The sequence below is a fragment of the Cervus elaphus genome, chromosome 24 (assembly GCF_910594005.1).
Source record: "Cervus elaphus chromosome 24, mCerEla1.1, whole genome shotgun sequence".
Taxonomy (NCBI): Eukaryota; Metazoa; Chordata; class Mammalia; order Artiodactyla; family Cervidae; genus Cervus; species Cervus elaphus.
The window spans coordinates 29,882,519-29,900,167 of NC_057838.1; the positions used below are offsets into that span (position 1 = coordinate 29,882,519).

The 17,649-nt window shown below is 47.0% G+C and overlaps 1 protein-coding gene and 1 pseudogene across 8 annotated transcripts in view; both read left to right on the plus strand.

Moving 5' to 3' along the window:
- Positions 1-17,649, plus strand: part of SRGAP3 (SLIT-ROBO Rho GTPase activating protein 3) — a 245,807-nt gene that overhangs the window by 213,240 nt on the left and 14,918 nt on the right. For 7 of the 8 annotated variants that reach the window (XM_043886248.1, XM_043886249.1, XM_043886250.1 and 4 more), the window contains 4 exons: positions 6,516-6,650; positions 9,785-9,890; positions 10,075-10,302; positions 13,368-13,447. In XM_043886248.1, the coding sequence (XP_043742183.1) occupies positions 6,516-6,650; positions 9,785-9,890; positions 10,075-10,302; positions 13,368-13,447 (549 nt within the window). Of the gene's footprint in view, positions 1-6,515; positions 6,651-9,784; positions 9,891-10,074; positions 10,303-13,367; positions 13,448-17,649 lie in introns of those variants that run through there. The other variant, XM_043886256.1, reaches the window with a different exon arrangement.
- Positions 2,871-4,119, plus strand: LOC122682927 (annotated as a pseudogene).

Consider the following 17,649-nt stretch of genomic DNA (forward strand, 5'->3'; position numbering starts at 1 on the left):
CCAGCCAGCCAGCCCAGCCAGGGTTTGGTTTCTTTATTTGCTTTGACTCCTTAGCACCCCTGCTGCCCTGTGTTCATTGTAAGTGAGCAGAGCTGGACCCTTCGGACCGTTTGCTAGTTCCTGGGAGCATCCCACTATACAGAACTCCGTGTATCTCATGAGTAAGCTCACTGCCTGGTGCCCCAGCCTGCTGACTGCCCCCAACCCCCTTCATTTTCCTACTTGCCAGTGTCTTATTAGTAAGTGCCCTGTTGTATCAGGCAGCCTCGCCCAATCCCAGCAGCCCTGCTTTCTGTCCTTCCTGAAAGTGATTTCTAAGGTCAGTACCTCCTGTCATTTGCTTGGGTGCCTTGGAGGGGTGATGTGCACATTAGAATTCTCTGGTCCTAACAAGCCTTGGAACAGTGGTTCACTGTTGTCTCCCAGGCTAGTCTTCTGTCTCTCTGTTTCCCCCACAAACCAGTTCTCCTGTCCTCATTCTATGTAAAGATGAGAGAGCTGACAGCGATTTCTCCTTATGTGGAAGGGTGGCTGGGACAGGAATTGATGGCCCTTTCACCCCGTACCGATCAAGGTAGCATTTGGATTTGGGGCTGAAATCACTGCACATAGGGCCTGACACATTGGAGACTCAGGACCTGTCTTTCTCAGATCTGTTTCCTGCCTAAGGGAGAGGGGTGTGAGCAGGAAACACAGGGAGGGGTTGTCACATTGCGGAGCCTCAAGATGGGGCTGGGAGGGTCCTGGCTGCAGAGACCCACCCTTGAGACCACCTGTGGGCTTCCTGCCACGTCCCCATCCAGCAGCACTTTCCCCTAGAGCCCTGAGCACACGCTATGTGTTCCCTTTCCCCTGGGCACAGCCCTGCCTGCAGCCTTTCCGCAATGCCTGGGTGACCTGGTTGAAAGCAGGGTGCAGGCAGGGCTGTTTGGTAACGATTCTACCTCCCTCCCTGGAGACTAGCTAGCAAAGTTGGAGCAGCAATTTTCTCTCATATGTGCCTGGAATTTTAGCTCTAATTCTCCCTGGAGGAAGCCGTCATTCACACATACCACTCTGCTCATCTTGAGCTCTTCTGGAGCCAAGTTGGCTAGTCTTGCAGAGAGCCAAAGGCCTGGGCTAGGAGGGAGGAATGTTTGATGGCTCCTTTTATGAGTGATGGCTTCCCTTGTGGCTCAGCTGGTAAAGAGTCCGCCTGCAATGCAGGAGACCTGGGTTCGATCCCTGGGTTGGGAACATCCCCTGGAGAAGGGAAAGGCTACCCACTCCAGTATTCTGGCCTGGAGAATTCCATGAACTGTATAGCCCATGGGGTTGCAAAGGAGTAGGACACGACTGTGTGACTTTCATTTTCACTTTTATGAATGAGGGGCTTCCCTGGTGGCTCGTGAAGTGCCTTCTGGAAGGAAGAGCAAGAATGAATGGTGTATGTGTCTGTCAGTCTGTAGTCAATGTGTTAACCATACTTGACAAAGGGAGCTTATATGAAGGGAATAAAATCCATGTGCTTTTGGATCATGAGACCACAATAGTAATGCATGGTACAACAAGGAAACAGCTTAATATAGCACAGAGTTTTCAGATTCTTCTGGTCCTTCAGAGGGGCCTCAGAGTTACTGCTGGGTTAGAGAGGAGGTGGGGCTTGGACCTTTCCCTAAATTCAATCAAGGCGGCTTTGTTCATCTGTGGGAACTTTTTTCTTGAGAAAGAAAAAAAAAAGTTGGGTTTCCACTATAAAGGAAGGAGGGAGAGAAGGAGGAAAGGAAGGAAGATGACAGATGTGTGGGTAGATAGATAGATAGATACATAGATACATACATAAATAGATACATTGGCACGTGTGCAGACAGGCAGCAGACAGAACTGAAAACCACACGTAGAAGAAGGAGTATCTCCCAGGCATCATGAGACTTGGGAGCTGCTGGTGTCTGTGTTTGACTCCACGGGCAAGTTGTTTCATTTTGCGGCCTCAGCTTTCTCTCAGGAGAGGGATGCTGCTGGAACCACGCCTCCTTTGGTGCTGTGTGGTGCTGTTGTGAGGATTAAGAGACAGCACATGTGCCAGTGTGCTTCTCACTTAAAAAGTGCTAGATCAGTATAAGCAATATGTTTCTTAGTGTTTTCTCTCTTCTTTCCCCATGAGAAAGTCTTGTGGGGTAAGCATTCTCGTCTCCTCCTGTGGGAACATCTGAGAGGTAGATTGCAGTGCCTGGGCTGCCACACATGGATGGTCATTCAGGCTGGACACTGCCTAAGGGTACTCATCCCTGAGGGCAGGAGGGAGCTGAACTCTGGCTCAGGCCCTGGAAGCTGCATGTCCTGGTTCAGGAAAGGGGTAGGGGTGGGGTGCTTTCTCTAATTTGCACTAAAGCCTGTTGGGGCTAGTCGAGGCCTGCCACTCACACACATTCTCTTCCCACGGAGGCAGAGTATAGACGGATCCAAGTATGAATTTCCCATCCTGCTCGTCATTGCTTACCAGTCTTAGATTGCTCTGGGCTGTTCTGGAAGGAGGAGGAGGTTGAAGGAGGTGTCAGATTGCTGCCAGCTCCAGCAGCCCCCATGAAACTAAGAAGTGCTGCTCTCCTGAGATGTTTTCCCCTCTGCAGTTGGCAAAAATTTAAAAGACATCCCACGGGCAGGGCTGTGGAGAAGCAGCCTTCCCCTGTGTTGCTGGTAGGAGGAGAAAAATGGTGCAGCCCCACTGGAGGAGAATTTGGCTTTGTCTGATGAAACCACACATTAGTTTACCCTTTGACCCAGCAATCCCACTTCCAGGAACCTACCACAGAGACATGTGGTAGGAATAGGAAACATAGTTAGGAGGCTATTTGTTGCGGCAGTATTAGTAACAGCAAAAGATTGTAATGTCAATCCGTGGGAGACTGGTTGACTAAGTTATGATCTATCCATGAAACAGAATACTTTGCAGCCATTAAACGCAATGGGGACGGCCCCAGCGCCTGGCCCAGTGAACCCACTGGCCAATGGACCGCCGATCTGCACTGAGTACCCCATGTCTGGTTTCTCCAGCATCGCCACTGTGAAGAAAGTGGTTCAACAGCTCTGGCTGGAGGCTGGACTAGGTGAAGGTTTCCCAGCCAGCTGCAGATTTGAAACAATTCTGTCTGCTGAATGCTCAGGCACTCTGCTGACTGGAGTATCTTCAAGTACAAATCCCTTCAGACCCCAGAAAGTCCGTTCCTTTTGGCAGCAAAAGGAATCTTTACAAGCTTTTCTAAAACCACTTTTCATAAACCGGTGAATATTCAAAGGAAAGCTAAATTTGAATCCTGTACAAAAGTCTCTCGCTGTAACACGGGCCATACTATACAAACTTCTACTTCTGTTAGTCCTTAACGTCGACCTCGCTGAATATTCATGAATTTCTGTTTCACAAGAAATTATTTTATATATACTGGCGGCAGCATACAATAAAATACTTAGTATAAAAACATTTTTAAAAACAATGGGATGCTTCCTGTGAACTGACATGGAAGGATTTCTAAGATTTACTGTTAAGAGAAAAAACAAGTATATGTAGTAATAGAAGGTACTACTTCCATTGTGTTAGAAATGAGGGAACGTGAAAATGTTGTGTATATATGTATTATATTTGCTTATTTTTGCAGAAAGAAAGATAGCAGGACAAATCAGAGACCAATGAAAATGGTTACATGTAAGGTGTAGGTGGGAGAAAGATAAGAATAGGGCTTCTCTGCAAGCAACTTTTTAATCTGTCTGGTTTTGACTCTTGGACCACATAAATGTTTTTTCAAAATTGCGAAGTCTCATTTAAGATTTATAAACAAATAAAATCCCCCAAATTGAATATAAACAGAAACAAATAAGCTGTATATCAGATTGAGAACCATACAGAGAGTAACTTTTCAACATGTGCTCGGTCATACAGTTTTAAACAGCTCTATTGAATTTCATACCTTAAGGCTCACCTGTTTTTAAAGTGTACATTTTGGTAGTTTCTAATATAGTAATAGAGTTGTTCATCATCATTAGTCAATCCAGAGATCAAACCAGTCAACCAGTAAATCCTAAAGGAAATCAAGCCTGAATATTCATTGAAAGGACTCATGCTAAAGCTGAAGCTCCAATTCTTTGGCCACCTGATGCGAAGAGCTGACTCACTGGAAAAGACCCTGATGCTGGGAAAGATTGAAGGCAAAAGGAGAAGAGGGCGGCAGAGGATGAGATGGTTAGATAACATCATCAACTCAATGGACGTGAATCTGAATAAACTCCAAGAGAGAGTGAAAGACAGGGAAGCCTGGCGTGCTGCAGTCCATGGGGTTGCAAAGAGTTGGACGGTACTTATCGACTGAACAACGGCATCATCTCTAAAATCTAATTTCAGAAAATTATCATCATTCCCTAAAAAGAACCTTGTACCCATTTGTAGTTACTCCATATACCATTTATACCCCGGCCCCCACTGCTAATCTACTTTCTGTGTTCTTTTTTCTTAAGAAATGTATTCATCTTTTATATTTTTGGCTGTGCTGGGTCTCTGTTACTGCACCAGGACTTTCTCTAGTCGCTGTGAGTGGGGGCTACTCTCTAGTTGCAGTGCATGGGCTTCTCTTGCTGTAGAGCCTGGACTCCAAGGCATGCAGGCTTCAGTAGTTGCAGCTCACAGGCCTAGTTGCCCCTTGGCATGTGGAATCTTCCCTGACCAGGGATTGAACCTGTGTCTCCTGCATTGGCAGGTGGATTCTTAACCCCTGGACCACCAAGGAAGCCCTCTACTTTCTGTCTTTTGATCAGTCATGTTTAGTGAGATACATTTTGAGAACCCTCAAAATAAAAACAAAAGCCCAGCAAATAAATCTTAAATTTTATGTAGTAGGTTTATTGTTAGTGGTAATATTGTTATTATAATAAAAATCTGAAACTATTTTATGTGTATTGTAGAATAAGGCAGATGTATTAAAATATTAAATATCACTAATATTCAGAAAAAGTTTTCACTGTAAGAAAAATGAAATGCAAATACAAAATAAGTGAAGGTAAAGAAAACCTTGTATCTTAAATATGAATTAGAAAGATCAACATCAGTGTGAACGATGAAAAATAATATATATGTATATGTATATATATACACACACACCCTGTATCTACTGAAAGAACCTGGAAGTTCTTTATAACACTCCTATAGCAATGAACACACCTAAAACCTAGATCTTGGTTTCTAAATACCATTCCCTACAAAAAACAAACAGAACTCCTTGAAGAAGTTTTTTTCATTACAGGTCTGGGTCAAGGAAAGTACAAGGATTCAGAGATATCTTTTATGCCAGACAGTAAGGAAGTAATCAGTAGAGATCACATCAAAGAACATAAAAAAGGACTCCCCCTGGCCAAATCTGAGCATCCCAATGAATAGTGGGTAGTGGGTTAAACACATTGAATTAAAAATTATAAAAACAAGTCCATAAAATGTTAAAAAAAAAAAGAGGAAGGTGGAGGGAATACGGAGAAAGGTTTTCTTTGTAGAAGAATGTCAGCTAGTAATTATAGATGGAATGATAGAATTAGAAAATCACCATTTTGTTGGAACCCCAGGGTAATAATTGATTTGGACAAAAATGATCATTGGATGCCCAAAACACTGCGTAAAATATGTTGAGTATGGTGGTAGGCACATAGATCACTATTGTTTATAAAAATATCTTATCTTTTATTTATATTGATTATTACAAAGGAGAAATTATACCTTTACAATGCAGAGATCTGGAGGCCACCACCTTAACTCAATGATCAGACATCATCTACATAGCATTCTTGCCCAAAATGTTTAACCTGACTCTGATCATGAGGAAGCAGTCAGACAAATCCAGAGTGTGAGATATGGTACAAGGCAGTTGGCCTGGACTCTTCAAAAGAGCCAATATTATGAAAGGCAAACTAACAATAAAAATGTTGGAGTCTATTTTACATTAGAAAGACTAAAGAAACATAACAACTGAATGAATGGTGTGAACATTGATTAGATCTTAGCTTTTGAAAAATTCTATGACAGACAAGGGACAATGGGGGGACGTTTGAGCAGAGTCTGTACGTGAGATGGTATTTGGAACTCTTGTTAATTTTCCTAGGTGCCATAATGTCGTGTGTTGTGGGGTTATGTAGGGGAAGACCCTTATACTTAGGAGAAATGAGTTGAAGTATTTAGCAGTGATGTGTTATAATGTCTACAGAATACTCTCAAATAACTGAGCAATCATAATTATAAGTGAGAGAAAAGGGAGAGAAAGCATATATGGCAAGATGAGTTTAAGTGTATGGTGATGGATGTTCATTATTTTCATTCCTCAACATTTTAATCGATTTGAACAGTTTCAAAATCAGTTATAGGGAGGCCTCTAAATATACTGTGCTGGGGAGGCTGTCGCATCTGCCTGTCCTCCAATTCAGGCTGGGCCAGGTGCCCTCACCTGCCATCTGCACACATCCTGCCTCCTAACCACACTGAATCATCATCTCCTGTTTCCTTTCAGGTGAAGACCCCCTTGTGGATGACCAAAATGAACGAGATATCAATTCAGTTGCTGGCGTTCTAAAACTGTATTTCCGAGGACTGGAAAACCCACTCTTTCCTAAGGAAAGGTTTCAGGATTTGATATCTACTATTAGTAAGTATTTCCTCAGTGGAATGATCAGCTCCTTGACAAATCTTTATTGAAGCGGCACTCCAGGCTTATCACTGCAGGAGGGGTGCTGTGAAAGACGCCATATGGCTCTTGTCCTCCTGGAACTTAAAACCTAGTTGTGGAAATAACAAGATGGTTTATAGCAGAAGGGCTCATGGGCACGGTGCACCTCTGGGTATAGGAAGAGCTCAGAAGAGAAGAGGCCAAGGGAGCCTTGGATTCTCAGATCACACCCGAGGGGGAATGATGAGTCTTTCAGGAGGGCTGGACTCGGGGATCCTGGGAAGGTTGGGGACACACAGATCAATGGGACCAGCAGGAGGGTGTCCCACCCAGTACATGGTATTAAGAGACTGGGAGGGTAAAATGCAGCAAGAAAGAGAAGACATTGAATGCCTTGCAAGGATTCCAGAGCTTTTCCCTTTGGGCTTCAGGGAGCCACGGAAGGTTTGGGAGTGAGGTCAACAACATGACAAACAAGGGAAATGATAAAAAATACATTGACTGGGGGCTTCCTCTGATGTTGCTAGCCATCAGAGTCCTTCTTGGCTTGGTATTTTCTGTGGATGAAGGCAAGAGTCCAATCTCAGAGCTGAAGTAAAGGCAGCTTGACTATAAGATGCTGAAATCCAAGGCAACTTTTTGGAAATACATATATATATTTTAAAATAAATTTCTAATTTTAGCATACTAGAATGTTAGTATTTTGGAATAAACCCTTTTTTTAAATAAACTCTTTGAGTAGCAGAAAAGTTTCCCCACACTCAGGTTCACATATGGATGCTTCTCACAATGTTCTGAGGGATATTTGCAGCCAGGAAGGTGCCCCAGGAGGTGATAAGCGCCAAGGGAGGCTTGAACCCTCTAATTTGCCTTGAGTGAAAGATGCTTCCTCCATCCACCCTTCTGCCCTCATACTTCCTGCTCATCTTTCCAGATCCACTTCAGGCTCCAGACCACCTCTCAGAAATCCCAGGCCACAAAGGCACATCTCTGTCTGAGCCCGGTGTGCCTTGCTCAGCTGCTGTTTCCAGAAGCTCCACTAGTCCAGCTCCAGAGCAGGGCCCTCAGCAGACATGGTGTTCGGCCTCTGGTACAAGGTCATGACATTGTGTACCTTGAATCACAGGATGAGAGAGAAAGTCCTTCCTCAGTTCCCTCCCAAAGCCTTGATTACATTAAGGAGTGACCTGTACAAGTCAGTCTCCCTGCAGATCAGAAAGGGCAGGGCCTCAGGCTCAGAAACTTGTATGTAAAGCAGTGTCTGCCTATCATTTGGTAGCTTTGTTTTGCTTTTTTTCTATTTTTATCTTACCTTCTAACTATGGCAAGTGATCCTGGTTTCTCATTTGCAGAGTGAGGTGAAGTCTCCTTTTTAAAAGAAATATATTAAAAAACACAGTATTAAGAAATGGTGATGGAGGTGCTTTAGGGCACTATGACTGAAGCCACGGACATGGAGGGGCCCGAATGAGGGGCAGTGGACTCTACATGTGCAAGAGTCTTCCCCTCTGTGTGGAGGCCTGGGTGAGGCATCAGGCCGTGAATGAAAGTAGGCTGGAGTGTGCTGGGCGGAGAAGAGAGATAACCAGTGTGTGTGAAGGCCTGGGGCAGGAGAGCCTTTGGCGGGAGGGGGAAAGTAGATAAGGTGGCCTGGCAGAGCTTCTCCATGGCACCCCTGGCATGTAGGGTAGAGCCGTGCCTTTTTGTGTGTCCCACACACTCAGGACACTTAGCACCTTGGCCCCTGGATCCCAGATACCAGTGGCATCCTCTCGTCACTGTGACAACCCCAGAGAATGTCCCGCATGTTTGAAAGAGCCCCAGGGGTCCCCTCCCACTTCATCTGAGAAACGTGGCTCCAACACTTTGAGAAGGGGCGGCAGCTGAGAGATGAAGCAGGCAAGGGTGGTTGAAGCACCATCATGAAGGGCCTTGGATACAGAGGAGAAAGGCGGAGAACTGTGTTTTTGAAGCAACGTGCTGACAAAATGTGGAGGCTGGAGAGATGAGGGGACACTGGGAGGGAAAACCATGTTTTTTTGGTCTGAAAAGGAAATTGACCTGGGTTTATGCATCAGCCCTGCAGATAATCCTTGCAGCTTTTGTAGCTCACTCTTAGCATGAGCTCTCTCTCAACAGAGACAAGCCCGCAAAGCACTTTTTTCTCCTTACTAAGTCAAATCTGCTGCCCCCAACTCTGGCTTGGCTGATAAAATGTCTGTATCTCTAGGGCTGATCTGAAAACAGGGGTCAGAGATGAGATCCCAAGCATCACCAGGCTCTTTGAACAACGTACAGCTCAGGAGGTGGTTATTTATTCAGTGTTCATTTCCTGAGCACCTACTCTGTGCCAGGCCTGTGCTGCAGCTGATCTTTTTAAAGAGTTTAATAAAACCTGGTCCCTGCTTGTGTTTGTCGAGACTCATAGCTTGTGGGTGACAGAAACTCAACTTACACTGATGTAACCTGTAAAAGGAAATATATTGGCTCATATACCTGAAAAGTTTAGGCCCAGCTGGACCCAGACCTCTTATGACATCTGCAGGAGTCTGTCCCTTCCGTGTCTGTGATGCTGTCACTCCTGGGAATCATCTTCTTCCCACTGAGCCCCCAGCTGCTCCTCCACCTGGTTTCAAGAGGCAACTTCTCTCTATGTTTTCTCTAGCCAAGTCCCAAGGATCAACTCTGATGGTTCTGACTAGGCCATGGACCCCTCTCTGGGCCCCGCCCCATGCCCAGGGGATCATGATGCCAGGGTCATATTTCCATCTCTCGAACCAACTAAAATTGCCTCCCCCGAACCACATGGGCTGATCTCACAGGTGAAAATGAAAGTGTCAGTCATTCAGTGGTGTCTGACTCTTTGCAACACCATGGACTGTAGCCCGCCAGACTCCTTTGTCCATGGGATTCTCCAGGCAAGAATACTGGAGTGGGTTGCCATTCCCTTCTCCAGGGGATCTTCCCAATGCAGGGACTGAACCTGGGTCTCCCGCATTGCAGGCAGATTCTTTACCGTCTGAGCCACAGAGATCTCACAGGTGGGCTCACAAATGTTGTTTGCATGGGTCTGTGAGGATGAAAGGCGCCCTGAAAAGCCCCTTTTGTTACAGAACTGGAGAACCCAGCTGAGAGGGTGCACCAGATCCAGCAGATCCTCATCACCCTTCCCCGTGTGGTCATCGTGGTCATGAGATACCTCTTTGCTTTCCTCAACCAGTGAGTTGCCTGAACAACAAGGGCCCCTCTTTGACTCAGCCCTGGCCTCCTAGGGGAGGGGGGTGTCCTGGGGCTTTTGCAGAACATAGAACCCTCCTGAACTTGAGTAGAGCCTCCCAAAGAAAGAAAGTACAGGGGAAGATTCACCTTTCCCTGGTGGCTCATGGGTGCTCCTCTCTCATAGCCTCTCACAGTATAGCGACGAGAACATGATGGATCCCTACAACCTGGCCATCTGCTTTGGGCCCACCCTTATGCACATCCCCGATGGGCAAGACCCTGTGTCCTGCCAGGCACACGTCAACGAAGTCATCAAAACCATCATCATCCATCATGAAGCCATCTTCCCCAGCCCCCGGGAGCTAGAGGGACCTGTGTATGAGAAATGCATGGCTGGAGGGGAAGAATATTGGTAAGATTCCATTCTTCCTAATATTATTATCATCACCGTTCTTGTTATTGTTGCTCTTATGCCAGAACAGTGGGAAATTCTTTGATTTTCTTACTGCTTTTTAGTGCATACTCCTATATGTGTTTTCTCATCTGAGCTTCACAGTAGCCTTATATGAGGGATAGATACATCCAAGACTGTCTTGGTTTATAAGGGACAGAAATATAACTCAAACTGGCTCAAGCTAAATGGTAATTTACTTTTAACCAAAAAGTCTGGGATCATGGCTACAGGTATAGCTGGATCTGGGGGTTCGACTGTTATTGTCAGGACTCAGTCCTGCAATTCTCAGCCCCAGCTCTGTTCTCTTCTACACTGGCTTCATTTTCAGGCAGCCTCTCACTTGGTAGTTTCAAGAAGGCACCTGATAACTCCAGTTTTTAGAGCCTGTTCTCTCAGCATCCCCAGTGGAAAAAAAGCTTTTCCTTTCCAAATGCCTCAACACAAACTCAAGTATTATGTCTCTTCCTGAAGCTTGGGTCTGGTGAACTAATCACATCAGTTAGGAGATGCAGCGCTGTCATTGGCTAGGTGAGCTGCAAGCCCATCTCAGATAGAAGGGCAATGGATAATCCCCATCTCAACCTCTTGAACTGAGAATGCCACTTCCCACACTTGTCCTCTCCCACCTAGAGTCCTCTTTTTCTGGCAGAGAGAGTTCACATTCTTGGAGAGCTCCACACCAGGTCAATGGGTGCTAGTTGGGCACCTCTGTGTGCCTTGGTGCTACGCTGGGTCTTGGGAAAAATAGTGTCTTTTATTTTTTTCAGTATTTTTTTAAGGATGGTTTTAGTATTTTAAAGTCTTTATTGAATTTGTTACAATATTGCTTCCGGGTTTTTTTTAATGTTTTTTTTTTTTTTATTTTTTGGCCATAAGGCATGTGGGAATCTTAGCTCCCCAACCAGGGATCAAACCCTCACCCTCTGCACTGGAAGGCAAAGTCTTAACTGCTGGACCACCAGGGAAGTCCCTTGAGAGGAGCATTTTAGAATCTTATCAAACTCAGGCCTGACTACCTTCCTCAGGCTAAAACCTTAAAATGCGGTGAAAATAGGACATTTTTTATAGATGAGGTGGAGGTAGACAATTCAGAACACCAACCAACAGAGGCCAAAGGGCTCCTAGTCTTTCTTCCTTCCCAATCCAGGACAACACTCAGCTGTCTATTTAGGTATTACCCACACTGCTTTCAGCCAGGTGCTACAGGGGAGTTTGCGTTTTGATGATCAGAGGATTCCTGGACTCTTGCCTCGCTTAGTTCTATGGGCACATTTGGGCAATTGCTTCAAAGAAGGGAAACGTTCCAGCCTCATCGTTTCTCTGCAACACCTCCCTGCATAGAAACCCAGGCCCGCTGCTCTCTAATCTCATTTGAGGCCCTGGGAGCAGGTTTGTCCCTGTTCTGTAACAGAGATTCAACAGCCAGCAAGCATACTTTTAGGACAAAGAAAAGCTTTTCAGTTTTATAGTTTTTGCAGCCATTACCAGCTTTCTTTTCTGCTGCACAGAATTAGTGTTCTGGGAAGACACCTACAGATCGTAGCATACTTACCAAAGCACTACATATAATAACAATGCTTTTTATAATCCCGTTTGTGCCCCATTAACTATTAATTACATGGTAATTTTGGACAAGTTTTCAAAGCCCAAAAGGAGGATTTGGCTGTGAGGGTCTCATCAAAGGGAACAACATTTGTTCATTCCCCGTATGGTTACTGAGAATCTGTCCTGAGCCAGGCCCTAGGCTGGGCAACAGGGAGGTAACCCAGCCAGAATTAACCCCTGACACGGCAGGGGAGAGGGACAGGCAGTTCTAGGAGTAGGGGTCCCGGAGCCAATGTAGGGAGGTTAGAAAGGCTGACTGAAGGAAACAGTGACTTGATTGAGACCTGTAGGATGAACTGGGCTCAGCCAGGTGAGACTGGGCAAAGACTGTGCTAGGCCTGGAGCATGCAGTAAGATAAAAAGCATTTCTGTTTGACTGCAGTGTTGCAGGTGACAAGGGGACTGTGAGGAGCCAGCAGGAGCCAGGTTATGAAAGGTCTTAAACCATTGTGCAGCCTGGACCTTATCCAAGAGAATTTTTCACAATAAAGCCCATATTCCTTTAAATGGTATTGTAAATGTCACGTCCTCCAAGAAGCCTTCCTTGGCACCCTGTGTAGGACCCTTTAGAGCTCTTGTCTCAGCTCATTTGTGCCTGTGTAACACATTTCAACTTGTGGCACTTTTACTTCTCAGCCCATGAGAGCAGGGTCTGTATCCACACTATGCATCAATGCATGCCTCCTACCTGGCACCATGCCTGGCATATATTAATATATCAGAACTCAATCAATGGCTTGATTAAAAAAAGCTGATCGGCTGACTCTGTGAATGATCCCTGGCCTCAAGAAGTTTATAATCCAGTGAAGGGGCAGCAACTGATGAAATTATCCCAATGCATTAATGCTGAATTTTTCAGGCCTGGAGTCATTCTATCCCTGTGCCCATGATGGTTGCCAGCCTGCTGGCTGCCTGGGCTTCTGTGGGTTTTGCAGGCCACTCTGAGAGGCAGCCCTGAGGAGCCTGCTCCTTGGGAGCTTCAGCCACCTCGCTGAGCATGTCACCTCTGCTCTAAGACAGAAAGCCAGGCCACTTGAATGACTCAGTACACTTCCAAAGTTCTTTTCTTTTCTGCCCTGGGGTCTTTTCAAGGATAAACACCAGGGCTTTACTGCCTTCTAGATCTTACAGAACACTTAGGCATTAGCAGCCATTAACCAAGAAGACAGCCCAGCAAACTCCAGAGCTGGGGCAAGTGGAGGAGGTTATTCAGGGAAGCTTCCTGATGGGTGAGGGGGCCAGAGTGGTTTTCTGTTAGAAAGGTCTGTGGGTGGTTAGATGGAAAAGATGGGATGAAGTGGGCTCGATGTGATCTGGGTCAAGGCCCAGACGTGGGTTGGGCCAGCGCCTGCGAGAAGCCGAGGGCAGCGTGAGGGTACACAGTCCCCCAGGAGACCCCTCCCCGTGTTTCCTTGCAGTGACAGCCCGCACAGCGAGCCAGGGACCATTGACGAAGTTGACCATGACAACGGCACGGAGCCTCACACCAGTGACGAAGGTGAGTGAGGGGGAGTCAGGGCAAGGCACTCACCCGGGGGTCTCCCATGCTGCCTGCCCACCTGCTGCGCTGATCTGTGTAAACCCCACCCCCCACCTTCCCAGCTTTGCCAGTCAGCACATCATCCTCTACAGCAGAGAGAGAGACTCAGAAAGACCTCCAGTTCACCGCATCCCAGCATGGCTTGCCTTCTCCCCTTCTGTGTCCTGCCTGGCCTGAGTGCAAATTCTAAGTGACCAGGGTGTCCTAAGTAGAAGGCAGGCTCTGTCCTCTGCCCCCCTTACTGGGCTGTGTTCTGTACCCAGCACGTGCTGGGACTTGGGGCACACAATGAACCAGACATGGTCATCAAGGTGGTCCTGGTCTTGTCCCCTGGCAGCTGGAAGGCAGCTCCCCACCATGCAGGGTGATCATTCCAGACTGCAGGAGTGACCAGTGCAGTGGGCTCCCCGAAGGCGAGGCCAGACAGTGGTGACCCAGGCGAGGGTGTGCAGGTAGAGGGAGAAAGGCCGACCTGGGCTCTGAGTGACACCTCAGACCTTCCACTGCTTCTAGATAAGGAAATGGCATCAGACTCACCTCTGGGGAGCGTGAACTGTGTCGCCAAGCAGTCTGGATGATTTGGGCCTGAGGCCAGCGTTTCCATTAGGCAGATCAGGCCCACTGCCCAGGACCCACAGTGCTACTTTCAGGGCCCATGAGAATGTTCTAATTCATTTCAATATAAGAATTTAAAAAAGGATATGAGCCTGGATTATTTTCATCTTTATATCAGTGCGGTCATAAAACATAGTTTTGATATTTTCTTAGTGGAGGAAGGGGCCTGGGCAAGCAAGAGTACCTCGGGCCTGAGCGTCCCAGTGCTGCCCTGTGTTGACTGAACACAGCCCTCCTTTCTCCCTGTGATAGTTTCACTGTTTAAAAATCATTATTTAGCAGTTTTCTTACTGGCCTTTGTGTTTCTCCTGGGGGCAGTCCCAGGCCCTGTTAGCCACCATTTTGGTCAAGAGAGCCGGGATGTACTCTGGTGAGTTTCCTGGGAGTTGGTGTAAGAGGCAAGACTCTTCCATAGGTGGGTTTATAATCTTCTAGTAGGACTGTTTCCGTTGCCAGTCACAGAGCCTTCAGCTGAAACTGACGTAAGCATAAAAGGGATTCAGACCATATACTTGAAAGTCCCAGGGTAGGCATGGCTTCAGGCACGACTGGGTCCAGGAGCTTAGCTGGCCTTGTCAGGGATGTGTTTCCACCCTGCTCTTCTGCTTCCCTGTGTCGACTTCATCCTCCGGGGGGATCTTCCTTTTGCGGTGGTCTCCGACAGTTCCAGGCTTTCATTGTCCTTTTACCCAAAGAGCTTCCTTTTCAAAATGATTCCAGTAGAGTCCCTTGGTTGGAGTCTCACCGCACTGTCTCGAGTCATGCACCCAGGCAAGAATCAGTCACTGTGGCCTGAGAGGGAGGTGATGGGTTGGGCCTGGGTCATAGGGCAGGAAAGTAAATAGGGGCGTAATGTTCAGCTCTCCTAGAATTCTTAGCAATTAAAGCCACCCTGAGCTGAGAAAAAAGTCCTGCAGGGCCTCCTTTAGGAGATATGAAGGCTGCCACCTTCTGATTGTTTGCGGTGGTTTGCTCTTCTCTTTCCTTCTTGTCCTCTCTTTCCTACCAGCTCTAGTCCTCCCTCTCCCTCTATCACTTTTAATAGCCCCCTGCTCGTTCTCTCCATCTGTTGCTTCTTGACTGCTGGTTATGTGCCGGTGTGCGTACACACATGTGCAACTCTTGATCTAGATCTTGCTCTCAGGCTTTCTTCTTCCACTTCCACTGGGGGAAAACACCTCTTGTCCAACAAGATAGCTTGATTTCTCAGCACTGAGACCTGTTGGGGCTGCTGCTGGTGGAGGCAGACGTGTCCGTGGGGAGGCAGATGTGTCTGTGGGGAGGCAGGTCAGGCGCCGCCTTGCAGCATTCCTGGGGCCTCAGGTCACTGTCAGTCAGCCTGCACCCGCTGTGTGGCCGCCCCGTCTCCTCACTGCGAGGTGGCGGGTGCTGTGGACACCAGGACCAAGGAGAGGGATGGACAGAGGGCACAGGGGTTTGTGGCCTCAGGACCCCCCAGCAGGCTTTACCCCACCAGAGAGAAGCCTTCAGAGGAATTTGAACAAGAGAGTCTCAGGATGTGACTTATGATTTTAAAAGATCCCTCCAGCTGCCGTGGGGAAAGATGACTCTGCCAAGCTTGAATGGAGGTGAGGTGGCCAGGTAGAAGGACGGTAGTGTCTGGACCGGCGAGGAGAGGGTGGCATTGGAGGTGGTGAGGCCGGTCAGATTCAGGGGACAATTCGAAGGAAATGCTGATGAGTTAGCTTCTGTGGCCTGAGGGAGTGGGCAGATGGTGGTTCTGTTTCCTAAGATGGGGAAGATGAGGGGATGAAGCAAGTTTGGGGAGGGGTGTGTGGGAGAGTTGGTAAGCTGTACTATTTTAGGTGTGATAAACCCAAATGACAGACTTCCTAATAAATGGTAGCTATTATCCCTGTTTCTACCCCACACGATTACACAGCGACATCTGCAAACACACGGGCTTTCTCTCAGCTTGCAGCTCAGCTCTGCTCCTCATCTCTTCTTTTCTCCCCCTTATATTTTCCACTTCTCCTCGCTCCCCCGCCCCCCACTCCAGTCTACCACCAGTGACTGCTGGAGCTGATGAAGTTGAGCAAGTCTCCACCCTGGGCAGTTCCTTCAGCAGAGCAAAGGGTGGGCTCAGAAGAAGCCCTTGGGGTCACACCAAGGAGCACCCAGCCCTTGGGGTTCAGCTCTTGGCCTTGCAAACCCTCTGGCCTTTCTCTCTCTAAAGCCAGGCAGGTATATAGGTTACTAGGTGCTGCTCACATAGGGATGGTGTGAGAGTCAAAGATGCAGCAGAGAGTACAGAGATCTCTCCATTTTACTGAGAAGGTGACTCTGAGTCAAGATCTGAGTTTATTTGATCCTAAATAGCCGGTCTGTCATTTTGCATCAACTTTGTCAGAATATCTTGCAAAGACACTTGTCGGGGAACCAGCAGGGGAAAGCTGGCTTAACTGTCTGACGCCTGCTGTCTACAGCGGGCTGTCCCAGGCACTGAGGACTGGGTCCACCCAAAGACCACTGCATCTCACGGGGGCACCGGCCCAGTCTTCTTGAGCCAGCTACTCACAGAGAAGAGACCTAATGTGTGTGGGTGGGGTGGGGAATAACAGGGAGAGATGACTTCCATGCTGTCCATGGCCCTTAGGAGTCATTAACTCTGGTATTAATAACAGCAACAACTACATCTCATATGAAGCTAATTGTGTCCCAGGCACTGTTACAAGCTGTTCATGTGTAATAACTTGTTTAGTCCTATGACAACACTATGAAGTGGGTACTAGTCTTATCACTCCCATTTTACAGATGAGAAAACTGAGACTTAGAAAACAGAACTAAATTTTTCAGGTCACCCAGGTAAAAACAAAAAGGTGGTAAAGCCAGGTATTGTTGGCCTAGCTCCATGACGGACAGGTGGATGGGTGCACGGACAGGATCAAGATAATCCATGAGGACAAGAGAAGAGACAGTCCTGATGGATGCTCAGCACGAGAAGATATCTGCAGGCTAGCGAGAGCGGGGGCCGCCTTTGTTACTGTTTTGTTTATTAGCATTTAATAGATTTGTCTATTTATATAGGTACATGCATGTGTCTTCTTTTATGGTATTAAACATCTTTGTGCTTGCTTTAAAATACAAGCACATTAACACTTATACATGACCCATTTTCTCCGTAGCATTTCTACCCATTTGCATCTCTTAGGGTACAGGCTTTAACACAAATTGTAGGCATAAATAACTGTCCTGCTCCCCCGAAAGTCTCCTTCCCAAAGATCACTAGCTGCATGGCCTTGAGCAAAACACTTAAATTCTCTGCAGTGCAGATTTCTTTGTCTAGTCCCACCCCATAAGCTAAAGCCATTGTTGTTATTTTGTTGTCCAGTCGCTCAGTCGTGTCCGACTCCTTGCCACCCTATGGACTGCAGCACATCAGGCATCCCTGTCCTTCACCATCTCCTGGAGCTTGCTCAAACTCATGTCCATTAGTAATTATAATCATAATCACAAGAGCCGCTATAAGCTGAATACTTAATGTATGTCTGTGCTATGCTGAGAACTTTCACATGTTCTCTTTT